Raw genomic sequence first — 20,055 nt, 5'->3', positions numbered from 1 at the left:
CTTCCTTCTTCCTCCTCCCCCTCTTCCTCCAGTTCTGGATTGATCTTAGCCTACAGCTTTTTTGGGTTTTTTTTGAGACAGAGTCTCATTATGTTGCCCTTGGTAGAGTGCTGTGGCATCACAGCTCACAGCGACCTCAAACTTTTGGGCTTACGTGATTCTCTTGCCTCAGCTTCCCAAGTAGCTGGGACACAGGCGCCCAGCACAACACCCAGCTATTTTTTTTTTTTTTCTTGTAGAGACAGAGTCTCACTTTATGGCCCTTGGTAGAGTGCCGTGGCCTCACACAGCTCACAGCAACCTCCAACTCTTGGGCTTAAGCAATTCTCTTGCCTCAGCCTCCCGAGTAGCTGGGACTACAGGCGCCCGCCACAACACCCGGCTATTTTTTGGTTGCAGGTTGGCCGGGGCCGGGTTTGAACCCGCCACCCTCGGTATATGGGGCCGGCGCCTTACCGACTGAGCCACAGGCACCGCCCCAACACCCAGCTATTTTTTGTTGCAGTTGTCATTGTTGTTTAGCTGGCTGGGGCTGGGTTCAGACTCTTCACCTTTGGTGTATGTGGCTGGCGCTGTAACCACTGTGCTATGGGCGCTGAGCAAGCTTTTTTTTTTTTTTTACTTTTTTTATTCTGGTTTTGGTGGAAGGGTTATGGCAGTCTTGTATGTTTGGGGAAACTTTACATCATTTTCTATGTTCTGTGTTTCCATCTTCTATAAATATATAGAGTTAAACAATAGGAATGAAATATTTATGTGATGAATAACACAGCATTTGAAAAGATTGAGCTATATATGTACATATCAATGTGGAGAGATAAAGATAAGTTGAGTGATCAAATTGTAGAACAAAGGTAATGCGTAGCATTTATAGAAACATAAAGTGTATACCACACCACAATTTTGTGTTAACGGATATATACTATGAGACTGGGAAGATGTATACTAAATTCATGGGGCTAACCGCTGGGGGAGAGCAAATGGAACTTACATTTTAAGACTAAGTCTCTGGTCTGAAGGTAGTGCGTTATTTCACTTGATTGTTCACAGTCAGTTACAGTCTCACTACTGCACTTGACTAGTCTTTAAAAATAAAGAGAGCAAATAAGGTAGATGGCATCTCTGTGTGTTTTCATTCTTTATTAAATCATAACTGTATATTAATGCATTTATGGGGTACAGTGTACCGATTTGGTATACAATGTGGAATGCTTACATCTGATTAATAACCATCTCCTTGCTTACTTAGTTGTGGTAAAAACATTCATGCTGTATTCTTTTTTTTTTTTTTTTTTTTTTTTGAGATGGAGTCTGACTATTTTCCCCTCAGTAGAGTACCTTGGTGTCACAGCTCATAGCAAACTCAAACTCTTGGGCTTAAGCAATTCTCTTGCCTCAGCCTCCTGTTTATATACCAACAATGCCTGGCTGTTTTTTGTTGTTGTTGTTGTTGTTGTAGTTGTTTAGCTGGCCCGGGCTGGGATTGAACCTGCCACCCTCAGTGTATGTGGCTGGCACTGTAACCAGTGTGCTACGGGTGCCGAGCCTCTAGTCTTAATAATTTATCATTGCATTTTGCACATTAGGTTGGATCCCCCCAAATACCCTCCCTCCTCCTGACCTCCCCTCTCTCCTCCCCTTTCTTCCCTCTTCCCTCCTTTCTAGACTATAGTTATGTTTTACCATTCCTATGAATATGTAGGTGATTATATACTGATTTCATAGTAGTATTGAATATATTGGATACTTTTTTTTCCATTCTTGAGATACTTTTTTTTTTTTTTTTTTTTTGAGACAGTCTCAAGCTGTCGCCCTGGGTAGAATGCTGTGGTGTCACAGCTCACAGCAACCTCCAACTCTTGAGCTTAAGCAATTCTCTTGCCTCAGCCTCCCAAGTAGCTGGGACTATGGCTGGTGTATTTTGGTTCTAGTTCTCATTGTTGTTTGGCAGGCTCAGGCTGGATTCGAACCTGCCAACTCCAGTGTATGTGACTGGTGCCCTAGCTGCTGAGCTACAGGCGCCGAGCCCCATTCTTGAGATACTTTACTAAGAAGAATATGTTCCAGCTCTATCCAGGTAAACATAAAAGATGTGAAGTCTCTGTCTTTTTTATGGCTGCATAGTATTCCATGGTGTACGTATAACATAATTTGTTAATCCATTCATAGGTCGATGGGCAGTTGGGTTGCTTCCATGACTTGGCTATAGAGGATTAAACATCATACTTACTACAACAGTCACCAATATCATAATTCATCTGTGGAATTACTGAGAACAAGACATTCTTCTGGCAAGCCTGGAAATCTGTGACTTGGAAGGCAAGCCATCAAGTAACTCAGTAATCCTGGAGGAGCAAAGTTCAGTCCTGTAGTAGTAAGGCTGTTGTTAAACATTAAGCATTTTATGACAGTTCCTTAAAGGATTAGTGGAGAAAAATTGCATTTAGTATTTTGAAGATCATTTCCTTACCACCCTTGAAGATCATTTCCTTGAGTACGTACTTTCTTGGCACCTATGAGATCATTTCCCCAAGCATGCAGCCCCTGCATGTCTTTGCTTAGTAATCTTTCTGCCTATTATGTATCTTCTCAATAAAAGGACTCTGTGAGAAGTGCTCAGTGAGATCCTGTACCTATGGTTAGCTTCACCTCTTGCACTGTGTACTGTCAATCCATGTCTCGTGTGATCATTTATGCTGTCGCGACACTTGGCAGTTACGAATTGGGCTACAAATTGGGCTGGTGCAGATGTCTTTGTTGTAAAATGATTTTTGGTCATCTGGGTAAATACCTAGTAGGGGAATTGCAGGATCAAATGGTAGGTTCACTTTTAGTTCCTTGATATTCTCCAAACTTCTTTCCAAAAAGGCCATATTAGCTTGCATTCCCACCAGCAGTGTAGAAGTGTTCCCTTCTCTCCACATCCATGCCAACATCTGTAGTTTTGGGATTTTGTTATATGGGCTAATCTTACTGGAGTTAGATGATATCTCAAAGTGGTTTTGATTTGCATTTCTCTGATAATTAAAGATGGTGAGCATTTTTTTATGTTCAAGTCTCTTGCCTACATAGAAATGGGGTTGTTTGTTTTTTTTCTTATTGATTAGTTTGAGCTCTCTGTGGATTCTAGTTATCAGACCTTTGTCAGAAGCGTAACTTACAAATATCTTTTCCCATTCTGAAGGCTGTTTGCTTTATTTACTGTGCTCTTGGCTGTGTGAAAGCTTTTTAGTTTGATCAGATATGTGTGTGTTTTATTCATTCATTCCCTACCAGAGATCTGTGGGGCAGTGCCTCAGGTCGGTTGCTTGTATTTGAGTGCCCGCCCTTCTCCTTTTAGCTGGATGACTCAGGTGTTAGGCTTTGCCCCTGTGGAGTGCCTCACAGTGCTGTGGGTGTGCTGATAGACTATCTCACTACGTGACCCTGATATCCCACTTCTGGGGACCTCACCAGGGCTGCGTCCTATTTTCTAGCCCTGTGAGCTAGGGTAAGTTGTTAGAGAAGCCAGAATTCTGAATTTTTTGTGTAAAATATTCCAAACTTTAGTTGTTTGCCACTAATTCATATTTATTTATTGGCTGTAACTTTTTACATTATTTTTTTGGTGGTTATGCTAGCTAGGATTGTAGTTTGTATGCATAACTCATCATAGTCTACTCTGTTAACATTGTACCACTTCATACAAAATATAAGGATCTATAGATTTATTTCTCCCTCACCCATGCTGTAGTTGTCATCTGGATTATACCCCTGTTAAGTTACAACCCTCATAGTATTATAAATTTTGCTTTGGGTATATGAATTTTAAAAAAACTAAGAGGAACAAATAGTCTTTTACATTAACTCATATATTTACCATTTCTGATGCTCTTTATTTCTTTCTAAAGATCTGAGTTTCAGCCTGGTCTCGTTTCCTTTTAACATGAAGAATTTCTTGTAACATTTCCTGTAGTATAGGTATGCTGGTGACAACTTCCTAGTTTGTATTTCACTCAAAATGTGTTTTGCCTTCATTCTTGCAGGACTTTTTCTGGATGTAAATTTCTGAGTGATAGGTTGGGTTTTCTTTCAATACTTAAGTATTATTTTACTATCTTCTGGTTTCTGTATGTCCTTCAACATAGTTGTAGTAAATGCTTTGAAGTCCTTGTCTGATGAATTTCAACATTTGGACCATTTTGGGGTTGGTTTCTGTTGTTTCCCTGTTTCTTTATATGTTTAGTGATTTTGGATTGTATGCTTGATGTTACGAATGCCATTTTGTAGCCAGTGGTTCTCAACCTGTGGGTTGCGACCCTTTTGTAACAATGAAAATACATTGCGGCATTAGGAAGGTTGAGGACCACTGTTGTAGACACTCTGGATTCTGTTATATTCCTTTTAAGAGTGCTAAAAGCTTTTTGTCCACACCATGGAATATTATGCAGCCTTAAAGAAAGTGGAGACTTTACCTCTTTCATGTTTACATGGATGGAGCTGGAACATATTCTTCTTAGTAAAGTATCTCAAGAATGGAAGAAAAAGTATCCAATGTACTCAGCCCTACTACGAAACTTAATTTGTGGCTTTCATATGAAAACTATAACCCAGTTATAACCTAAGAATATGGGGAAAGGGAGGGGAGGGAGAGGGGAGAAGGGGCGGAGGGAGGGTGATTGGTGGGATTACACCTACGGTGCATCTTACAAGGGTACATGTGAAACTTAGTAAATGTAGAATATAAATGTCTTAACATAATAACTAAGAAAATGCCAGGAAGGCTATGTTAACTAGTGTGATGAAAATATGTCAAATGGTATATAAAACCAGTGTATGGTACCCCGTGATCGCATTAATGTACACAGCTATGATTTAATAAAAAATAAAAAAAAAGCTTTTTGTCCAGAAGATGGAACATCATTTCAGGTATTCATAAGCTAGGCTGCTTGGATTCTGCCCTGTATATGTTTCAGCCTGAAATTTGAGCAGAGTTTATATGTAGAATTTGGAATTCTCCTTCTGGGACTCTCCTTTTTTGAGAGTCCCCCTTCCTTTTAAAGTTGTTGCAGTTGCTTCAAACTCTTCTTCAAGCACAACTCTAAAAATTGAGTGTAGGCTGGGTGCAGTGGCTTATACCTGTAGTCTCAGCACTCTGGGAGGCTGAGGCAGGTGGATTGCTTAAGCTCACAAGTTTAAGACCAGCCTGAGCAAGTGTGAGACCCCATCTCTAAAAAATAGGTGGGCATTATGACTCCTGTAGTTCCAGTTACTTGGGAGGCTGAGGCAAGGAGACTGCTTGAGCCCGTGAGTCTGAAGTTGCTGTGAGCTAGGAAGCCATGGCACTCTATTAGGGGCAAGAAAGTGAGACTGTCTCAAAAATAAAAATTGAGTTTAGCCAGTGTTCCCTTTCTTTTAAGAGTTGACTCCAGGGCTGGGCGTGGTAGCTCACAACTATAACCCTAGCGCTCTGGGAGGCTGAGGCAGGTGGATTGCTTGAGTTCAGGAGTTCTAGGCCAGCCCGAGTAAGAGCAAGACCCCTGTTTCTACTAAAAATAGAAAAATTAGCCAGGTATCGTGGCAGACTCCTATAGTCCCAGCTACTTAGGAGGCTGAGACAAGAGTTTGAGGTTAAGCCCAAGAGTTTGAGATTGCTGTGAGCTATGGTGTCACAGTGCTCTACCCAGGGCACAGAATGAGACACTCTCTCAGAAAAAAAAAAAGTTGATTCCATCCGTTTTCTTCCTGTTTTTGGTTACTTTTTTGGTACTTTGAGGTAGCTTCTTTTTTTTTTTTTTTTTGGCCGGGGCTAGGTTTGAATCTGCCACCTCCAGCATATGGGACCAGCACCCTACTCCTTGAGCCACAGGTGCCACCCGTGGTAGCTGTTTTTTATATTTTGTCCAGGGTTTATAGTTTTTACCTGTGAGCCATTTGGTCTGGGTCTGATAAGAACTGGAAGGAGAGCCTACTCTGATAGGTCAGTGGTAGCCCTCAAGGGGTGACAATCTAAAATGTTTCCTGACAGGGCTAAATGTCCCTGGGGCACATTCTCAAGCATCTCTGGCCCTTATTATTCTCAACTTTTCCCCAGTGTCTAATGTTGGTTGCTGCCTTCTCAGAGGGGTCTTGTTGAATGGAGTCTGTGACGGAAACACTTGGTAGATGTCTCCCCAGCTGGGGTGGGTGCCTATTCCCAGTTCCTAGCTCTGGTCCTTTCACTATATCTCACATTGGAGACTGTAGCTTCTGTGAAGATTTCATATCACCATACTACAGCCAGAAGGGTCTTCTTTCTGCTCTGGGGCCTCATATGGCCAGGGTAATTCATGGCTATTTTCTCCATGTTGTCGAGTAGTGCCTGTTATAGCTCAGCAGTGTAGCCCTTGACTAGTGGATAGCTAAATAAAATTTAGAGTTTCTGCAGTGTTCCTTATGGTATTTATTTGGGCCTGAATGAGGAGGGTTTGGGGGCCAAAGATTAGAATGCTAGTTTGAACACAAATTAGAACTGACTGTGAGTGCTTTTGCACTCTGTTACTCTTAGCTTCTTGTTTCTTTCTTCATCAGTACGGGGCTAAGACTGTGTGAGGTTGGAAGGTCTGATTTTAAACGTGCTGTCTAGGTGATTCTGGCTGCCTCAGGGCCCTTAGCTGTATTGGGGGTGGATGGGGGGGCTGGAATGAGCTGCTTTCCTGCTTTGCTGCATAGGCCTGGCAGTATGTTAATACCTGACACACAGTGGCCTTTGAAGTACATCTCATACTGGTGGGCAGGTGGTAATCAGCTTTTCAGGGGTGACTGGGCAGGTTAAGTCAGGTGTCCATGGCCATATTGATGCCTAGTGTAGTGCATAAGTGAGTTTGCTGTCCTTGATTGAGATTTGTGTTCTCCCTTTAAAAAAATGTTCTTTTTCGGGGCGGCGCCTGTGGCTCAGTTGGTAAGGCACCGGCCCCATATACCGAGGGTGGTGGGTTCAAACTCGGCCCCGGCTGAACTGCAACCAAAAAATAGCCGGGTGTTGTGGCGGGCGCCTGTAGTCCCAGCTACTCGGGAGGCTGAGGCAAGAGAATCGCTTAAGCCCAGGAGTTGGAGGTTGCTGTGAGCTGTGTGACGCCACGGCACTCTACCAAGGGCCGTAAAGTGAGACTCTGTCTTTACAAAAAAAGAAAAAATGTTCTTTTTCTTTTTCTTTCTTTTTTTGTTTTTTTGAGACAGAATCTCAAGCTGTCGCCCTGGATAGAGTGCCGTGGCATCACAGCTCACAGCAACCTCAAACTCCTGGGCTTAAGCGATTCTCTTGCCTCAGGCTCCTAAGTAGCTGGGACAACAGGTGCCTGCCACAATGCCCGGCTATTTATTTTTTTGAGAAATGAGGTCTTCCTCTGGCTCTGGCTGTTTCTGAACCTGTGAGCTCAGGCAATCCACCTGGCTTGGCCTCCCAAGTGCTGTGATTACAGGCGTGAGCCACTATGCCCGGCCCTAATTTTGTTTTTTTGTTTTTTTTTTTAAGACAGCGTAGAGTGTCACCCTGTGTAGAGCAGCCTCAGACTCCTGGGCTCAAGTGATCCTCCTGCCTCAGCCTCCCAAATAGCTGGGACTACAGGCATCAGCCACAATGCCTGGCTAGTTTGTTTTGTTTTGTTTTTCCTATTTTTAGTAGAGACAGGATGTCCCTATTGCTCGGGCTGGTCTCCAACGTCTGAGCTCAAGTGATCTACCTGCCTTGGCCTCCCAGAGTGCTAGGATTACAGGTGTGAGCCACTGCTCCCTGCCTCTGTTCTCCCTTTTAAAGATGATTCCTTGTTATCTTTCCTTTTGGCTTTATCATTTTGTGATTCTTTGTTATTTATTTATTTTGTTTAAAAAAAATGTTTTTTGTAGAGACAGCGTCTCATTTTATCACTTTCGGTAGAGTGCTGTAGCGTCACACAGCTCACAGCAACCTCCAACTCTTGCCTCAGCCTCCTGAAACTGGGAGTACAGGTGCCTGCCACAACGCCCGGCTACTTTTTTGGTGCAATTTGGCCAGGGCCGGGTTCCAACCTGCCACCCTCGGTATATGGGGCTGGTGCCCTACCCACTGAACCACAGGCGCCACCCGATTCTTCTGTTATTTTTGTGATATGAAAACTGCCTCCTATGACCTAAATCATTATATAAAACATCATAAATTACTTAAAAAAAACCCCAATCCCACCAAAAAAACCCCAAATCCCACCAAGTTGTAGAGGTGTTGGCATACTTGTCATAGTTTTAAATGTAATGTGTTGCTTTTTCTTTTTTCTTTTTTAATACTGTAGTGTTCTAAGAACGGAAACATCTGGGCTAGATGGAATTTAGCATCAAAAAAAAAATCCTCTTTCTGTTCAGAAAGTTGTAAAGTGCATTAAGATGAAGCAGGCACCAGAAATCCTTGGCAACACAAATGGAAAGACTCAGAGCTGTGAAGTAAATCGTGAGTGTTCGGTGTTCCTCAGCAAAGCCCAGCTTTCTAACAGTCTACAGGAGGGCGTCATGCAGAAGTTTAATGGCCACGATGCACTTCCCTTTATTCCAGCTGAGAAGTTGAAGGATCTTACTTCCCGTGTATTTAATGGAGAACCTGGCACTCATGATGCCAAATTGCGTTTTGAACCCCAGGAAATGAAAGGAATGGGGACACCACCTAGCACCACCCCTATCAAAAACGGATCTCCAGAAATTAAGCTGAAAATCACCAAAACATACATGAATGGGAAACCTCTGTTTGAGTCTTCTATCTGTGGTGACAGTGCTGCCGATGTGTCCCAGTCTGGAGAAAATGGACAAAAACTAGAAAACAAGGCAAGGAGGAACAGGAAGAGGAGTGTAAAGTATGACTCCTTATTGGAGCAGGGCCTTGTTGAAGCAGCTCTAGTGTCTAAGATCTCAAGTCCTTCTGATAAAAAGGTATTTAAGAGAGATTCTATCTAGAGTCTCATGGCAGTGGGCATGGGAGCTGTGGGAGGGTACTTGGGCAAGTGCAGTGGCAGGTGGGGAGATGGGGACAACTTGGTGGTGGCCACACTTGACTGAGCCCTGCCCTTGTGTTGGACATCAGGCTTCCGGATGCTTTGACTTTGCCTCCTGAGGCCTCCCAGCCAGCTACTGAGCCTGTTGAGAGGCCTAGAGAGATGAACTAGGTGTTTGGGATTAAAATGGCTAAAAAGAAGCAAAACCAGTTTCTGACTCTGGGCCTGACAGTTCCAGAGCCCTTGCTTGGTGACTTGAGCGTGTGCTGTTCTCACAGATCTCTCTCCAGGGTATTCTCTGTCCTGATGTGGTCAGTGGGGGCACATTGGGCTCCCTTGTGAGACCCTTTAAGCCCACGCTGTTTAGTGAATGAGAAGCAGAGCAGTGCTGTGGGGGTGCTCCTGCCATCTTCTCCCAGAGGTTACTGTCCACAATGCGGTGGTCTAACAAATGGCCTGTCTCCTTGAGGACTGGGGCTGTGTCTTACGCCTTTATGAGCCCAGCATGCTGAACATAAGCAGATGGGTGTTCACCTCTCAAGGCTGGGAAGGAAAATTCTGCACCATTCCGTGTGGTCATAAAGTAACGTTCTTGATGGTCCTAGCACTTAAGTGAGTATAAGCCATATAAGACAGCCAGAGGGCTTAGGCAGAAAGAAATAGAGACGGGTCAGCAGCTTATTCTGTCTGGACCATGGACAGGATTGGAAGAAAAGTTGTCTTGGGCCACACATTAAACACATAAATACTAATGAAAGCTGATGAGCAAAAGGAAAGGTCTGTGCATATTTTTCACGATATCCAACACTACAGATAAATTAAAACAGTCCTCAAATAATCTGCCTGTGGTCCCCTGCAGGTTGGACATCCCCTAGTAGGGTGTTGGTCTTTAGCTGTAGCTCCATTTCCACTTGGAGGGTGAAGACAGGGAGCCTAAGATCTGTGAGAGTTAACATTGTCATCATGGTAGGGATATTAATTCAAAACGGTGGCCAGTGTCTTTGGTTCATGCCTGTAATCCTGGCACTCAGGAGGTTTGAGACTAGGCTGAGCAACAGGGAGACCCCGTCTCTACTAAAAATAGAAAAAACTAGCCAGGAGTTGTGGTGGGTCCTGTAGCCCCAACTACTTGTGAGTCTGAGGGAAGAAGATCACTTGAGCCCATGAGTTTGAGATGGCTGTGAGCTAGGATGCCACGATACTGTACTTAGGGTGACAAAGTTAGACTCTGTCTCAAAAATAAATAGTAAAACTGTGAACAAGGAAGATTCCCACAGATAGTGGGAATAGCTGGAATTTTCTTGAAATTATTAAAATAATTAAGAGGTATGAGGTTTTTTTTTTTTTTTTTTTTTGGTGGAGTCTCACTTCATCATCCTCGGTAGAGTGCCGTGGCCTCATACTGCTCACAACAACCTCCAACTCCTGGGTTTAGGCAATTCTCTTGCCTCACCCACCCAAGTATCTGGGACCATAGGCGCCAGCCACAACACCCGGCTATTTTTGGTTACAGTTTGGCCAGGTCTGGGTTTAAACCCGCCACCCTCGGTATATGGGGCTGGTGCCCTACTCAATGAGCCACAGGTGCTGCCTGAGGTTTTTTTTTTTTTTTTGTAGAGACAGAGTCTCATTTTATGGCCCTCGGTAGAGTGCCGTGGCCTCACACAGCTCACAGCAACCTCCAACTCCTGGGCTTAAGCGATTCTCTTGCCTCAGCCTCCTGAGCAGCTGGGACTACAGGCGCCCGCCACAACATCCGGCTATTTTTTGGTTGCAGTTTGGCCTGGGCCCCGTTTGAACCCTCCACCCTCAGTATATGGAGCCAGTGCCTTACCGACTGAGCCACAGGCGCCGCCCAACTGCCTGAGGTTTTTTAAAAAATGTTTGAGTGTTCAGGAGCTGTTTACCCCTTTCTAATATAATTAAAATGGCAAGGTTTTTTTTCTTTTTTTGTAGAGACATAGTCTCACTGTACCGCCCTCTGGTAGAGTGCTGTGGCGTCACATGGCTCACAGTAACCTCTAACTCTTGGGCTTACGCGATTCTCCTGCCTCAGCCTCCCAAGCAGCTGGGACCACAGGCGCCCGCCACAACGCCCGGCTATTTTTTTGTTGCAGTTTGGCCTGGGCTGGGTTTGAACCCGCCACCCTTGGCATGTGGGGCCGGCGCCCTACTCACTGAGTCACAGGCGCTGCCCTAAAATGGCAAGGTTTTTAAAAGACTAGGTTAGTAATCTGGGCTGATAGAATTTTTTTTTTTTTAAGTATCCATAGTTGTGTTGAACCTCATGCTTTTTTTTTTTGCCAGGGCTGGGTTTGAACCTGCCACAGGCGCTGCCCCCCCCTCCTTTTTTTTTTCCTCTTGAAACAAAGTCTCAATCTATCTCCCTGGCTAGAGAACAGAGGTGTCAGTCATTGTATCTCACAGCAATCTTAAACTCCTGGGCTGAAGTGATCTTGCCTTAGCTTCTCAAGTAACTGGGCACCACCATGCCCAGTTCAATTTTCTGTTTTTTTTTTTGTTGTTGTTGTTGTTGTTGTTGTTTATTTTTGTAGAGACTGGCTCTTGCTCTTGGTCAGGCTGGTCTCAAACTGCTGAGTTCAAGGGATCCTCCTGCCTTGCTCTTCCAGGGTGCTGGGATTATAGGTGTAAGCCACTGTGCCCAGCTAAACCTCATGCTTTTTTTTTTTTTTTTTTTTAAATTTTAATTTAATTTTTTTTTTTTGCAGTTTTGACCAGGGTTGGGTTTGAACCTGCCACCCTCAATATATTGGACCAGCGCCCCACTCCCTGAGCCACAGGCACCACCCTAAACCTCATGGTTTTATAAGGGGAAGAGGCCTGTGCAAATTATCAGAGACCTGGCTTTTATTCCTAGCTGTGCCACTTGGTTTTGTTAAAACTTGGGTGAAAAAAGGGCTTCTGTCTTGAGTGGCACACGTGGGGCAACTCAGCTGCTCTTCGTGCGCAATCGACATCAAGAGATTTTGGAAGCATAATTTTTTGGTATCTGGGCAGCTGGTGATCATTGGTCCTGGCACCCATATTTATTATAAAAGAAAGATGTTAAAAAATCGCTGGGGGGCAGCGCCTGGGGGTCAAAGGAGTAGGGCACTGGCCTCATGTTGCGGAGACTGCAAAAAAAAAAAAAAAATACTTGGGTGAATCACCTTCACTTCAGTCAAACTTCAGGTGGGGTCAGTCAATGTAATCCTGGGATGCTGTGCTGATGGTTTCAGAAGTGTGTGATGTGGTGGCTCAAGCCATCCCTCCATAGCATGCCCACAGATCTTTGTGACTGACAGTGAGATTTCAGGGCTGGTATTCTTAGGAAGAAGGCCAGGAATTTACCCTCAGGCCAGGGCCCTGCTGATGTACTCGTTCCCACTAGAGAGCAGAACCCAGAGTGGCTTGGGAGGAGTTGCCTTTGGTGGGATGTTCAGCCTTATAACTAACTTATGTGCCAGAGACAGAGAAACTGAACCTTAGCCCGAGGACTCGGATCACAAGTGGTGGAGCTGGGACTTGCTTCAGCCCTGTCCTCACCATACTTGTACCTTCATGTCAGGTATTGTGTGTGCTGCTGAGAATTGATGGTCAGGAGTATCTTGGGGTAGGAGTCAGTAAAAATTCAGGGTTCTGTGAGAATTTCTCTTTGACCAGTTGAGTGAAGAACTATTAAACACTGTCCACCAGGCCAAGGAAATAATAGATTTATAGAGAGGTCTTTACAGTGTTGAACTCCTTCTGTGGACCAGACACTGTGCTGACCCTTTAGTTGAGGGCAAGAGACACAGATGGTCTCCATGAAGTGGTGTTGGGGTTCTGATCTGAAACATAGCCGGGGGGAGGGCATGCTCCTGTTGTGGGGTCCTCATATCCTTTGAACCTCCAGCCTAATCAGTCTTGGGTCTTGTATGGATAGAAGGCTGGGTTTAGGGGTAGTTATTAGATGTGTTAGTATTTGTCTTTTGTTGTTCATTTTCAGATTCCAGTTAAGAAAGATTCTTGCCCAAGTACTGGCAGAGACAAAGACTGCCTGTTGAAATACAACATCGGCGATTTGGTGTGGTCCAAAGTGTCGGGTTACCCTTGGTGGCCTTGCATGGTTTCTGCAGATCCACTCCTTCACAGCTACACCAAACTTAAAGGTAGTGTATCTTTTGGGGCTGTTTTTTAATCTTTCTCTTCTGCACTTAGTCTTTCTTGTCTCCAGGCTTCTTTCTAACTCTTTTTTAAGTAGCCCTAGTATTTAGATGTGCAGTGACCGATTATTTCAGCATGATCTGCAGAAATAGTATTTTATACTAAGTTTAAGTTACAAAAATGTCCAAACTTACTAGGCCTTTGGAAAGAACCATCTTTGTTTTACAGGACTTCGGTAGATTGATCTGTGCTTGGGACAGACACAGTAACATGTTAATAATGTAATTTGTTCACCGATAAAGAGCAAATAGACAACACATACATGTATTTTTGGGCTGAGCGTGGTGGCTCACGTTTGTAATCCTAGCACTCTGGGAGGCTGAGGTGGGTGGATTGCCTGAGCTCACAGGTTCCAGAACAGACTAAGCCAGAGCGAGACCGCGTCTCTAAAAATAGCCAGGCATTGTGGTGGGTGCCTGTAGTCCCAGCTACTTGGGAGACTGAAGCAGGAGAATTGCTTGAGCCCAAGAGTTTGAGGTAGCTGTGAGCTGTGATGCCACAGCACTCTACCAAGGGTGACAAAGTGAGACTCTGTCTCAAAAAAAAAAAGGAAAAGTAAAGGACCAGGTAGTTTAAGATTCTTCTAGAACATTTTTCTAAAATTTGCATTTAGTTTAAGGATGGTGAGGTTTGACACGTACAGATTTGGAGCTGAGCAGGTTAGTGCGCCTGTGACCTGTGCATCCTTCAAAAGGGTGGGCGGCTACACTCATGACTGGGCTGGAGGCCCATGCTCCAAACTGGTACTGCTGACCAGGCGGTCTGTGTGGCCCCTCAGTGCAGTGTGTGTAACTCCTCCTGGTGTCTGGCTGGAGGCCTGAGCTCTCCCAGGACCAGCATTGCTGCTCTCCCTCTGGGTTTACTTAAGTCCTACGCTGCCACCTGAGTAGCCACCCGGGCTGACTGCTGGAGTGGGACATTGCGGCCCCTCCCTGGCAAATGTCAACTTTAGAGGGATGGATTCAGGGTAAAGAGGGCCTTGCTTGAGTCTCAAATTCTTGGGCTCAAGCAGTCTTCCTGCCTTGGCTTCTCAAAGTATTGGGATAAGCATGAGCCATTGTGCCTGAAGTAGTTTTTTTTTTTTTTTTTTTTTGTAGAGACAGAGTCTCACTTTATGGCCCTTGGTAGAGTGGCCTCACACAGCTCACAGCAACCTCCAACTCCTGGGCTTAAGGGATTCTCTTGCCTCAGTCTCCCGAGTAGCTGGGACTACAGGCGCCCGCCACAACGCCCGGCTATTTTTTGGTTGCAGTTTGGCCGGGGCCGGGTTTGAACCCGCCACCCTCGGTATATGGGGCCGGCGCCTTACCGACTGAGCCACAGGCGCCGCCCTGCCTGAAGTAGTTTTTTGATGTCTCCTTTGTTTTTCTGTTGAGGTTCATTACTTTAACTTTATTATATCTTTCCCCTGCTTTAGAGTTAAATAGTTCCTGTAGTCTATAACACCTTCCTATCTGACATTAAGGCATCCTAGCATTTTAATTTATCCCTCACTTTTTGCTTGACTCCTGGACCATGTGCTGTGGCTGAGCACTTCCACTCTTGTGCTCATGACATTGTAGTGTATTCTCTGTAATTGAGGCTCTGGAATCAGCCTGCTGGGTCCAGATCTGCTGGTTGATCTTAGTAATGAACTACTGAATCTCTCTAAGCCAGTTTCTTATGTATGAAAAAAGAGGATATGGATAACACAGTGACCATTGAGCACTCAGGTAAGCAATTGTTATCCTCATTTTTACTTTTTTTTTCTTTTTCTATTCTTTTTTTATTATTATTGTTGGGGATTCATTGAGGGTACAAGAAACCAGGTTACACTGATTGTATTTGTTAGGTAAAGACTCTCTTACAATTGTGTATTGCCCCCAAAAGGTGTGGCACACACCCAGACCCTACCCCTCGCTCCTTTCTGCTCTTCCTTTCCCCACCCCTCCCTCCTTCTTACTCTCTCTGCTCTCCCCTTCCCCCACCTCCACCATGTCATTAATTGTCCTCATATCAAAATTGAACACATAGGATTCATGCTTCATTCTTGTGATGCTTTACTAAGAATAATGTGTTTCATTTCCATCCAGGTTAATACAAAGGCTGTAAAGTCTCCATCTTTTTTAATGGCTGAATAGTATTCCATGGTGTACATATACTATAGCTTGTTAATCCATTCCTGGGTTGGTGGGCATTTAGGCTGTTTCCACATTTTGGCGATTATAAATTGAGCTGCAATAAACAGTCTTGTGCAAGTGTCCTTATGAAAAAAGGATTTTTTTCCTTCTGGGTAGATGCCCAGTAATGGGATTGCAGGAACAAATGGGAGATCTAGGCTGAGTTCTTTGAGGGTTCTCCATACTTCCTTCCAAAAACGTTGTATTAATTTGCAGTCCCACCAGCAGTGTAAAAGTGTTCCCTTCTTTCCACATCCATGCCAGCATCTGTAGTTTTAAGATTTTGTGATGTGGGCCATTCATGCTGGGTTTAGATGGTATCTCAGGGTGGTTTTGATTTGCATTTTTCTAATAATTAGGGATAATGAGCATTTTTTCATATGTTTGCTAGCCATTTGTCTGTCTTCTTTAGAGAAGGTTCTATTCATGTCTCTTGCCCATTGATATATGGGATTGTTGGCTTTTTTCACGTAGATTAATTTGAGTTCTCTATAGATCTTAGTTATCAAGCTCTTGTCTGATTCAAAATACGCAAATATCCTTTCCCATTCTGTAAGTTGTCTATTTGCTTTGGTTGTTGTCTCCTTAGCTGTACAGAAGCTTTTCAGTTTAATGAAGTCTTATTTGTTTATTTTTGTTGTTGCAATTGCCACGGCAGTCTTGTTCATAAAGTCTTTCCCCAGGCTAGTATCTTCCAGTGTTTTTCCTATGCTTGCTTTGAGGATTTTTATTGTTTCATGCCTTAAATTTAATTCCTTGATCCATCTCAAATCAATTTTTGTGAGTGGAGAAAGGTGTGGGTCCAGTTTTAGTCTTTTACATGTAGATATCCAGTTCTCCCAGCACCATTTATTGAATAGGGAGTCTTTCCCCCAGTGTATGCTCTTGTTTGTTTTATTGAAGATTAGGTGATTGTAAGATGTTGGTTTCATTTCCTCGTTTTCTATTCGATTCCAAGCGTCTATGACTCTATTTTTGTGCCAGTACTGTGCTGTCTTGACCACTACGGCTTTGTAGTACAGACTAAAATCTGGTATGCTGATGCCCCCGGCTTTGTTTTTATTACTAAGAACTGCCTTAGCTATATGCGTTTTTTTCTGGTTCCATACAAAATGCAGAATCGTTTTTTCCAAATCTTGAAAGTACGATGTTGGTATTTTAATAGGGATGGCATTCAATCAGTAGATTGCTTTAGTAAGTATAGATATTTTAATAATGTTTATTCTTCCCAGCCATGAGCATGGTATGTTCTTCCATTTGTTAATATCCTCTGCTATTTCCTTTCTTAGGGTTTCATAATTTTCTTTATAGAGGTCCTTCATCTCCTTTGTTAGGTATATTCCTAGTATTTCATTTTCTTTGAAGCTATGGTGAAGGGAGTTGTGTCCTTAATTAGTCTCTCATCTTGGCTGTTATTGGTGTATACAAAGGCAACTGACTTGTGGACATTGATTTTATATTCTGAGACATTACTATATTTTTTGATGACTTCCAGGAGTCTTGTGGTTCTCTTCCTGGATGAATTCCAGGAGTCTTTGGGGTTCTCTAAGTATAAGATCATATACTCAGCAAAGAGGGGGAGTTTGACCTCCTCTGCTCCCATTTGGATGCCCTTTATTTCCTTGTCTTGCCTAACTGTATTGGCTAGAACTTCCAGCGCTATGTTGAATAGTAATGGTGACAGAGGACATCCTTGTGTGGTTCCAGTTCTAAGAATAAAAGTTTTCATTTTACTCCATTCAGTAAAATATTAGCTGAATCAATTTTTGTGAGTGGAGAACTGGATATCCACATTTGTAAAAGACTAAACTGGACCCACACCTTTTTCCACTCACATAAATTGATTTGAGATGATGGGTTTGTCATGAATAGCTTCGATCAGTTTCAGAAATGTGCTGCCTATGCCTACACTCTTCAGTGTTCTAATTAGAAAAGGATGCTGGATTGTATTGAATGCTTTTTCTGCATCTGTTGAGAGGATCATATGTTCTTTATTTTTGCTTCTGTTAATCCTGTGGATAACGTTTATGGACTTGCGTATGTTAAACCAGCCTTGCGTCCCTGGGACGAAACCTACTTGATCGTGATGTGTGACTTTTTTAATGATAAGCTATAATCTATTGGCTAGGATTTTGTTGAGTTGTGTCCTTTTGCAGTATCCCACAGGTTTTGGTAGCTTGTTGTCTTCATTGTTGTTACGCTCAAGGAAGGTAATGATTTCCTGTTTATTTCTTCCTGCACCTAACTGTCATTCAACAGAAAGTTGTTTAATTTCTATGCCTTTGTGTGGGGTTGAATGTTTTTTTGTTGGAGTTGAGTTCTACCTTTAGTGACTTTTGGTCTGAGAAAATACAAGGTAAAATTTCAATTCTTTTGATTCTGTGAGGTTTGTTTTGTGTCCCAGGATATGATCAATTTTGGAGAATGTTCCATGGGCTGATGAAAAGAATGTATATTCTTTTTTTTTTTGGTTTTTGGCCGGGGCTAGGTTTGAACCTGCCACCTCTGGCATATGGGACCAGCGCCCTACTCCTTGAGCCACAGGCGCTGCCCAAGAATGTATATTCTTTATCTTTGGGATGGAGGGTTCTATATGAGTCTATCAAGCACGGTTGTTCTAGGGTCTCATTTAAGTCCCTTATATCTTTGCTTAATTTCTGTTTAGAGGATCTGTCCAGCTCTGTAAGAGGAGTGTTAAAGTCCCTGTTATTATGGTATTATCAGATATCATATTGCTCAGACTGATTAAGGTGTGTTTCAAGAATCTGGGAGCATTTAAATTGGGTGCATAAATATTTGGAATTGAAACTTCTTCTTCTTGTATTTTTCCCTTGACCAATATAAAGTGACCATCTTTGTCTTTTTTGACTTTAGTTGCTTTAAATCCACATGCATCTGAAAATAAGATTACAACTCCTCTTTTCTTCTGAATTCCAGTTACCTGAAAAATTGTCTTCCAACCCTTAACTTGGAGTTTTAATTTGTCTTTTGAGGCTAGGTGTGTTTCCTGCAGACAGCGAATGGATGGCTTGTGTTTTTTAGTCCAGTCAGCCAATCTATGCCTCTTCAGTGGGGAATTCAAGCCATTAACATTTATTGAGATGATTGATAAGTGTGGTAGTGTTCTATTCATCTTATTTTGTGAGAGTCCATTGCTTAGTTTTATCTTTTCATCATTGTGGAAGTTAGGTTCCGTCCTTTAGTTTCTGAGTTCTTACTTTGCTGCTGATCCATTGTGATGGTCAGTGTGTAGAACAGGTTGAAGTATTTCCTGTAGAGCTGGTCTTGTGGCGAATTTCCTCAATGTTTGTATATCAGTAAATGGGGATTTGATTTCTTCATCAATTTTAAAGCTTAGCTTAGCAGGATATAGAATTCTGGGCTGGAAATTGTTCTGTTTATGTAGATTAAAGGTGGATGACCATTGTCTTCTTGCTTGGAAAGTTTCATTAGAGAAGTCTGCGGTCAGTCTGATGGATTTGCCCCTGTAGGTCAACTGGCACTTACTCCTGGCAGCTTGAAGAATCTTTTCTTTTGTCTTGACTTTGGACAGGTTCATCACTATGTGTCTTGGAGAAGCTCTGTTAGAGTTGAGGTGACCTGGGGTCTGATATCCCTCTGAAAGGAGTGTGTCAGAATCTTTGGTGATATTTGGGAAATTTTCATTTACAATATTCTCTAGTATGGCTTCCATTCCCCTGAGGCATTCTTCTTCTCCTTCTGGGATGCCTATAACTCATATGTTTGAATGCTTCATAAAGTCCCATAATTCTGTCAGTGAACGTTCTGCTTTCTTTCTCTTCTTTTCTGCCTCTTTAACTATCTGAGTTATCTCAAGAGCTTTGTCCTCTACCTGTGAGATTCTTTCTTCTGCATGGTCTAATCTGTTGTTGATACTTTTCTGTTGCATCTTTAAGTTCCCTAATTGACTGCTTTAGTTCCTTCAGCTCTGCTGTATCCTTTTTATATTCTTCATATATCTTTCATCTCTTATTTGACTGTTTTTGGATTTCCTTTTGGTTATTTTCCACTTTATCAGCAGTTTCCTTCATTGTTTCCGTCATTTCCTTCAATGTTTTTATCATCTATATTCTAAATCCCCTTTATGTCTTTTTTAACATTTCTTTATAGGTGGAATCCTCTGCAGTAGCTACCTCATGGTCCCTTGGGGGGATTGCTCTGGACTGGTTTTTCATGTTGCCAGGAGTTTTCTGCTGATTCTTCCTCATGAGTGATTTCTTTATCTGTTTCCTTGCCCTAATTTTTCTTTCACTTCCTCTTGCTCTTTAAGTTGCCATGCCTCTGGACTAGGGTTTCAATGAGTCCTTTTGGTACCAGAGGATGAGAAGATTGAAGAGCAAGAAGGGAAAAAAGAAAGAAAAAAAAGAAAAAAGAGAAAGGAGAGGGAATGGGTAAAAGGGAATATTGACAAAAAGAAGAGAGGCACAGAAAGAGGGAGACAGGAGCAATATAGGTGTATAGTAGGGTACTTCGACCCAACCTTAAAACCCCCAACCTCTGGGGGTACCAGGTTAGGTGGTTCCCTTGAGGTCAGCAGCTCTTTGCTAGCCTGCTCAGACACAGTACCTCACCTCCACCAAGTAGACAGGAAAGACAAAAGTGCTATAAATCAAACCAAACAAGTAAACAGAAAACTTTATGGGATAAAATTGGTGGAAAACCCAAATAATAGGGGTAGAAACACTGGCAAAAAATGA

General features: G+C 43.0%; 1 protein-coding gene and 1 non-coding gene across 2 annotated transcripts in view; both read left to right on the top strand.

The window, feature by feature from the left end:
* The first annotated feature begins 8,311 nt into the window (after positions 1-8,311).
* NSD2 (nuclear receptor binding SET domain protein 2) overlaps positions 8,312-20,055 on the top strand; it is a 90,608-nt gene continuing 78,864 nt past the window's right edge. Inside the window, 3 exon segments of the mRNA XM_053578004.1 lie at positions 8,312-8,326; positions 8,329-8,910; positions 12,961-13,123. Of these exon segments, the coding sequence (XP_053433979.1) occupies positions 8,312-8,326; positions 8,329-8,910; positions 12,961-13,123 (760 nt within the window).
* Positions 11,884-12,017, top strand: LOC128576156 (U11 spliceosomal RNA). The gene has a single exon (XR_008377268.1). It is a non-coding gene; the product is annotated as a U11 spliceosomal RNA (small nuclear RNA).

This window comes from Nycticebus coucang, chromosome 23, assembly GCF_027406575.1.
Source record: "Nycticebus coucang isolate mNycCou1 chromosome 23, mNycCou1.pri, whole genome shotgun sequence".
Lineage (NCBI taxonomy): Eukaryota > Metazoa > Chordata > Mammalia > Primates > Lorisidae > Nycticebus > Nycticebus coucang.
This window is presented reverse-complemented; position numbering and strand designations above follow the sequence as displayed.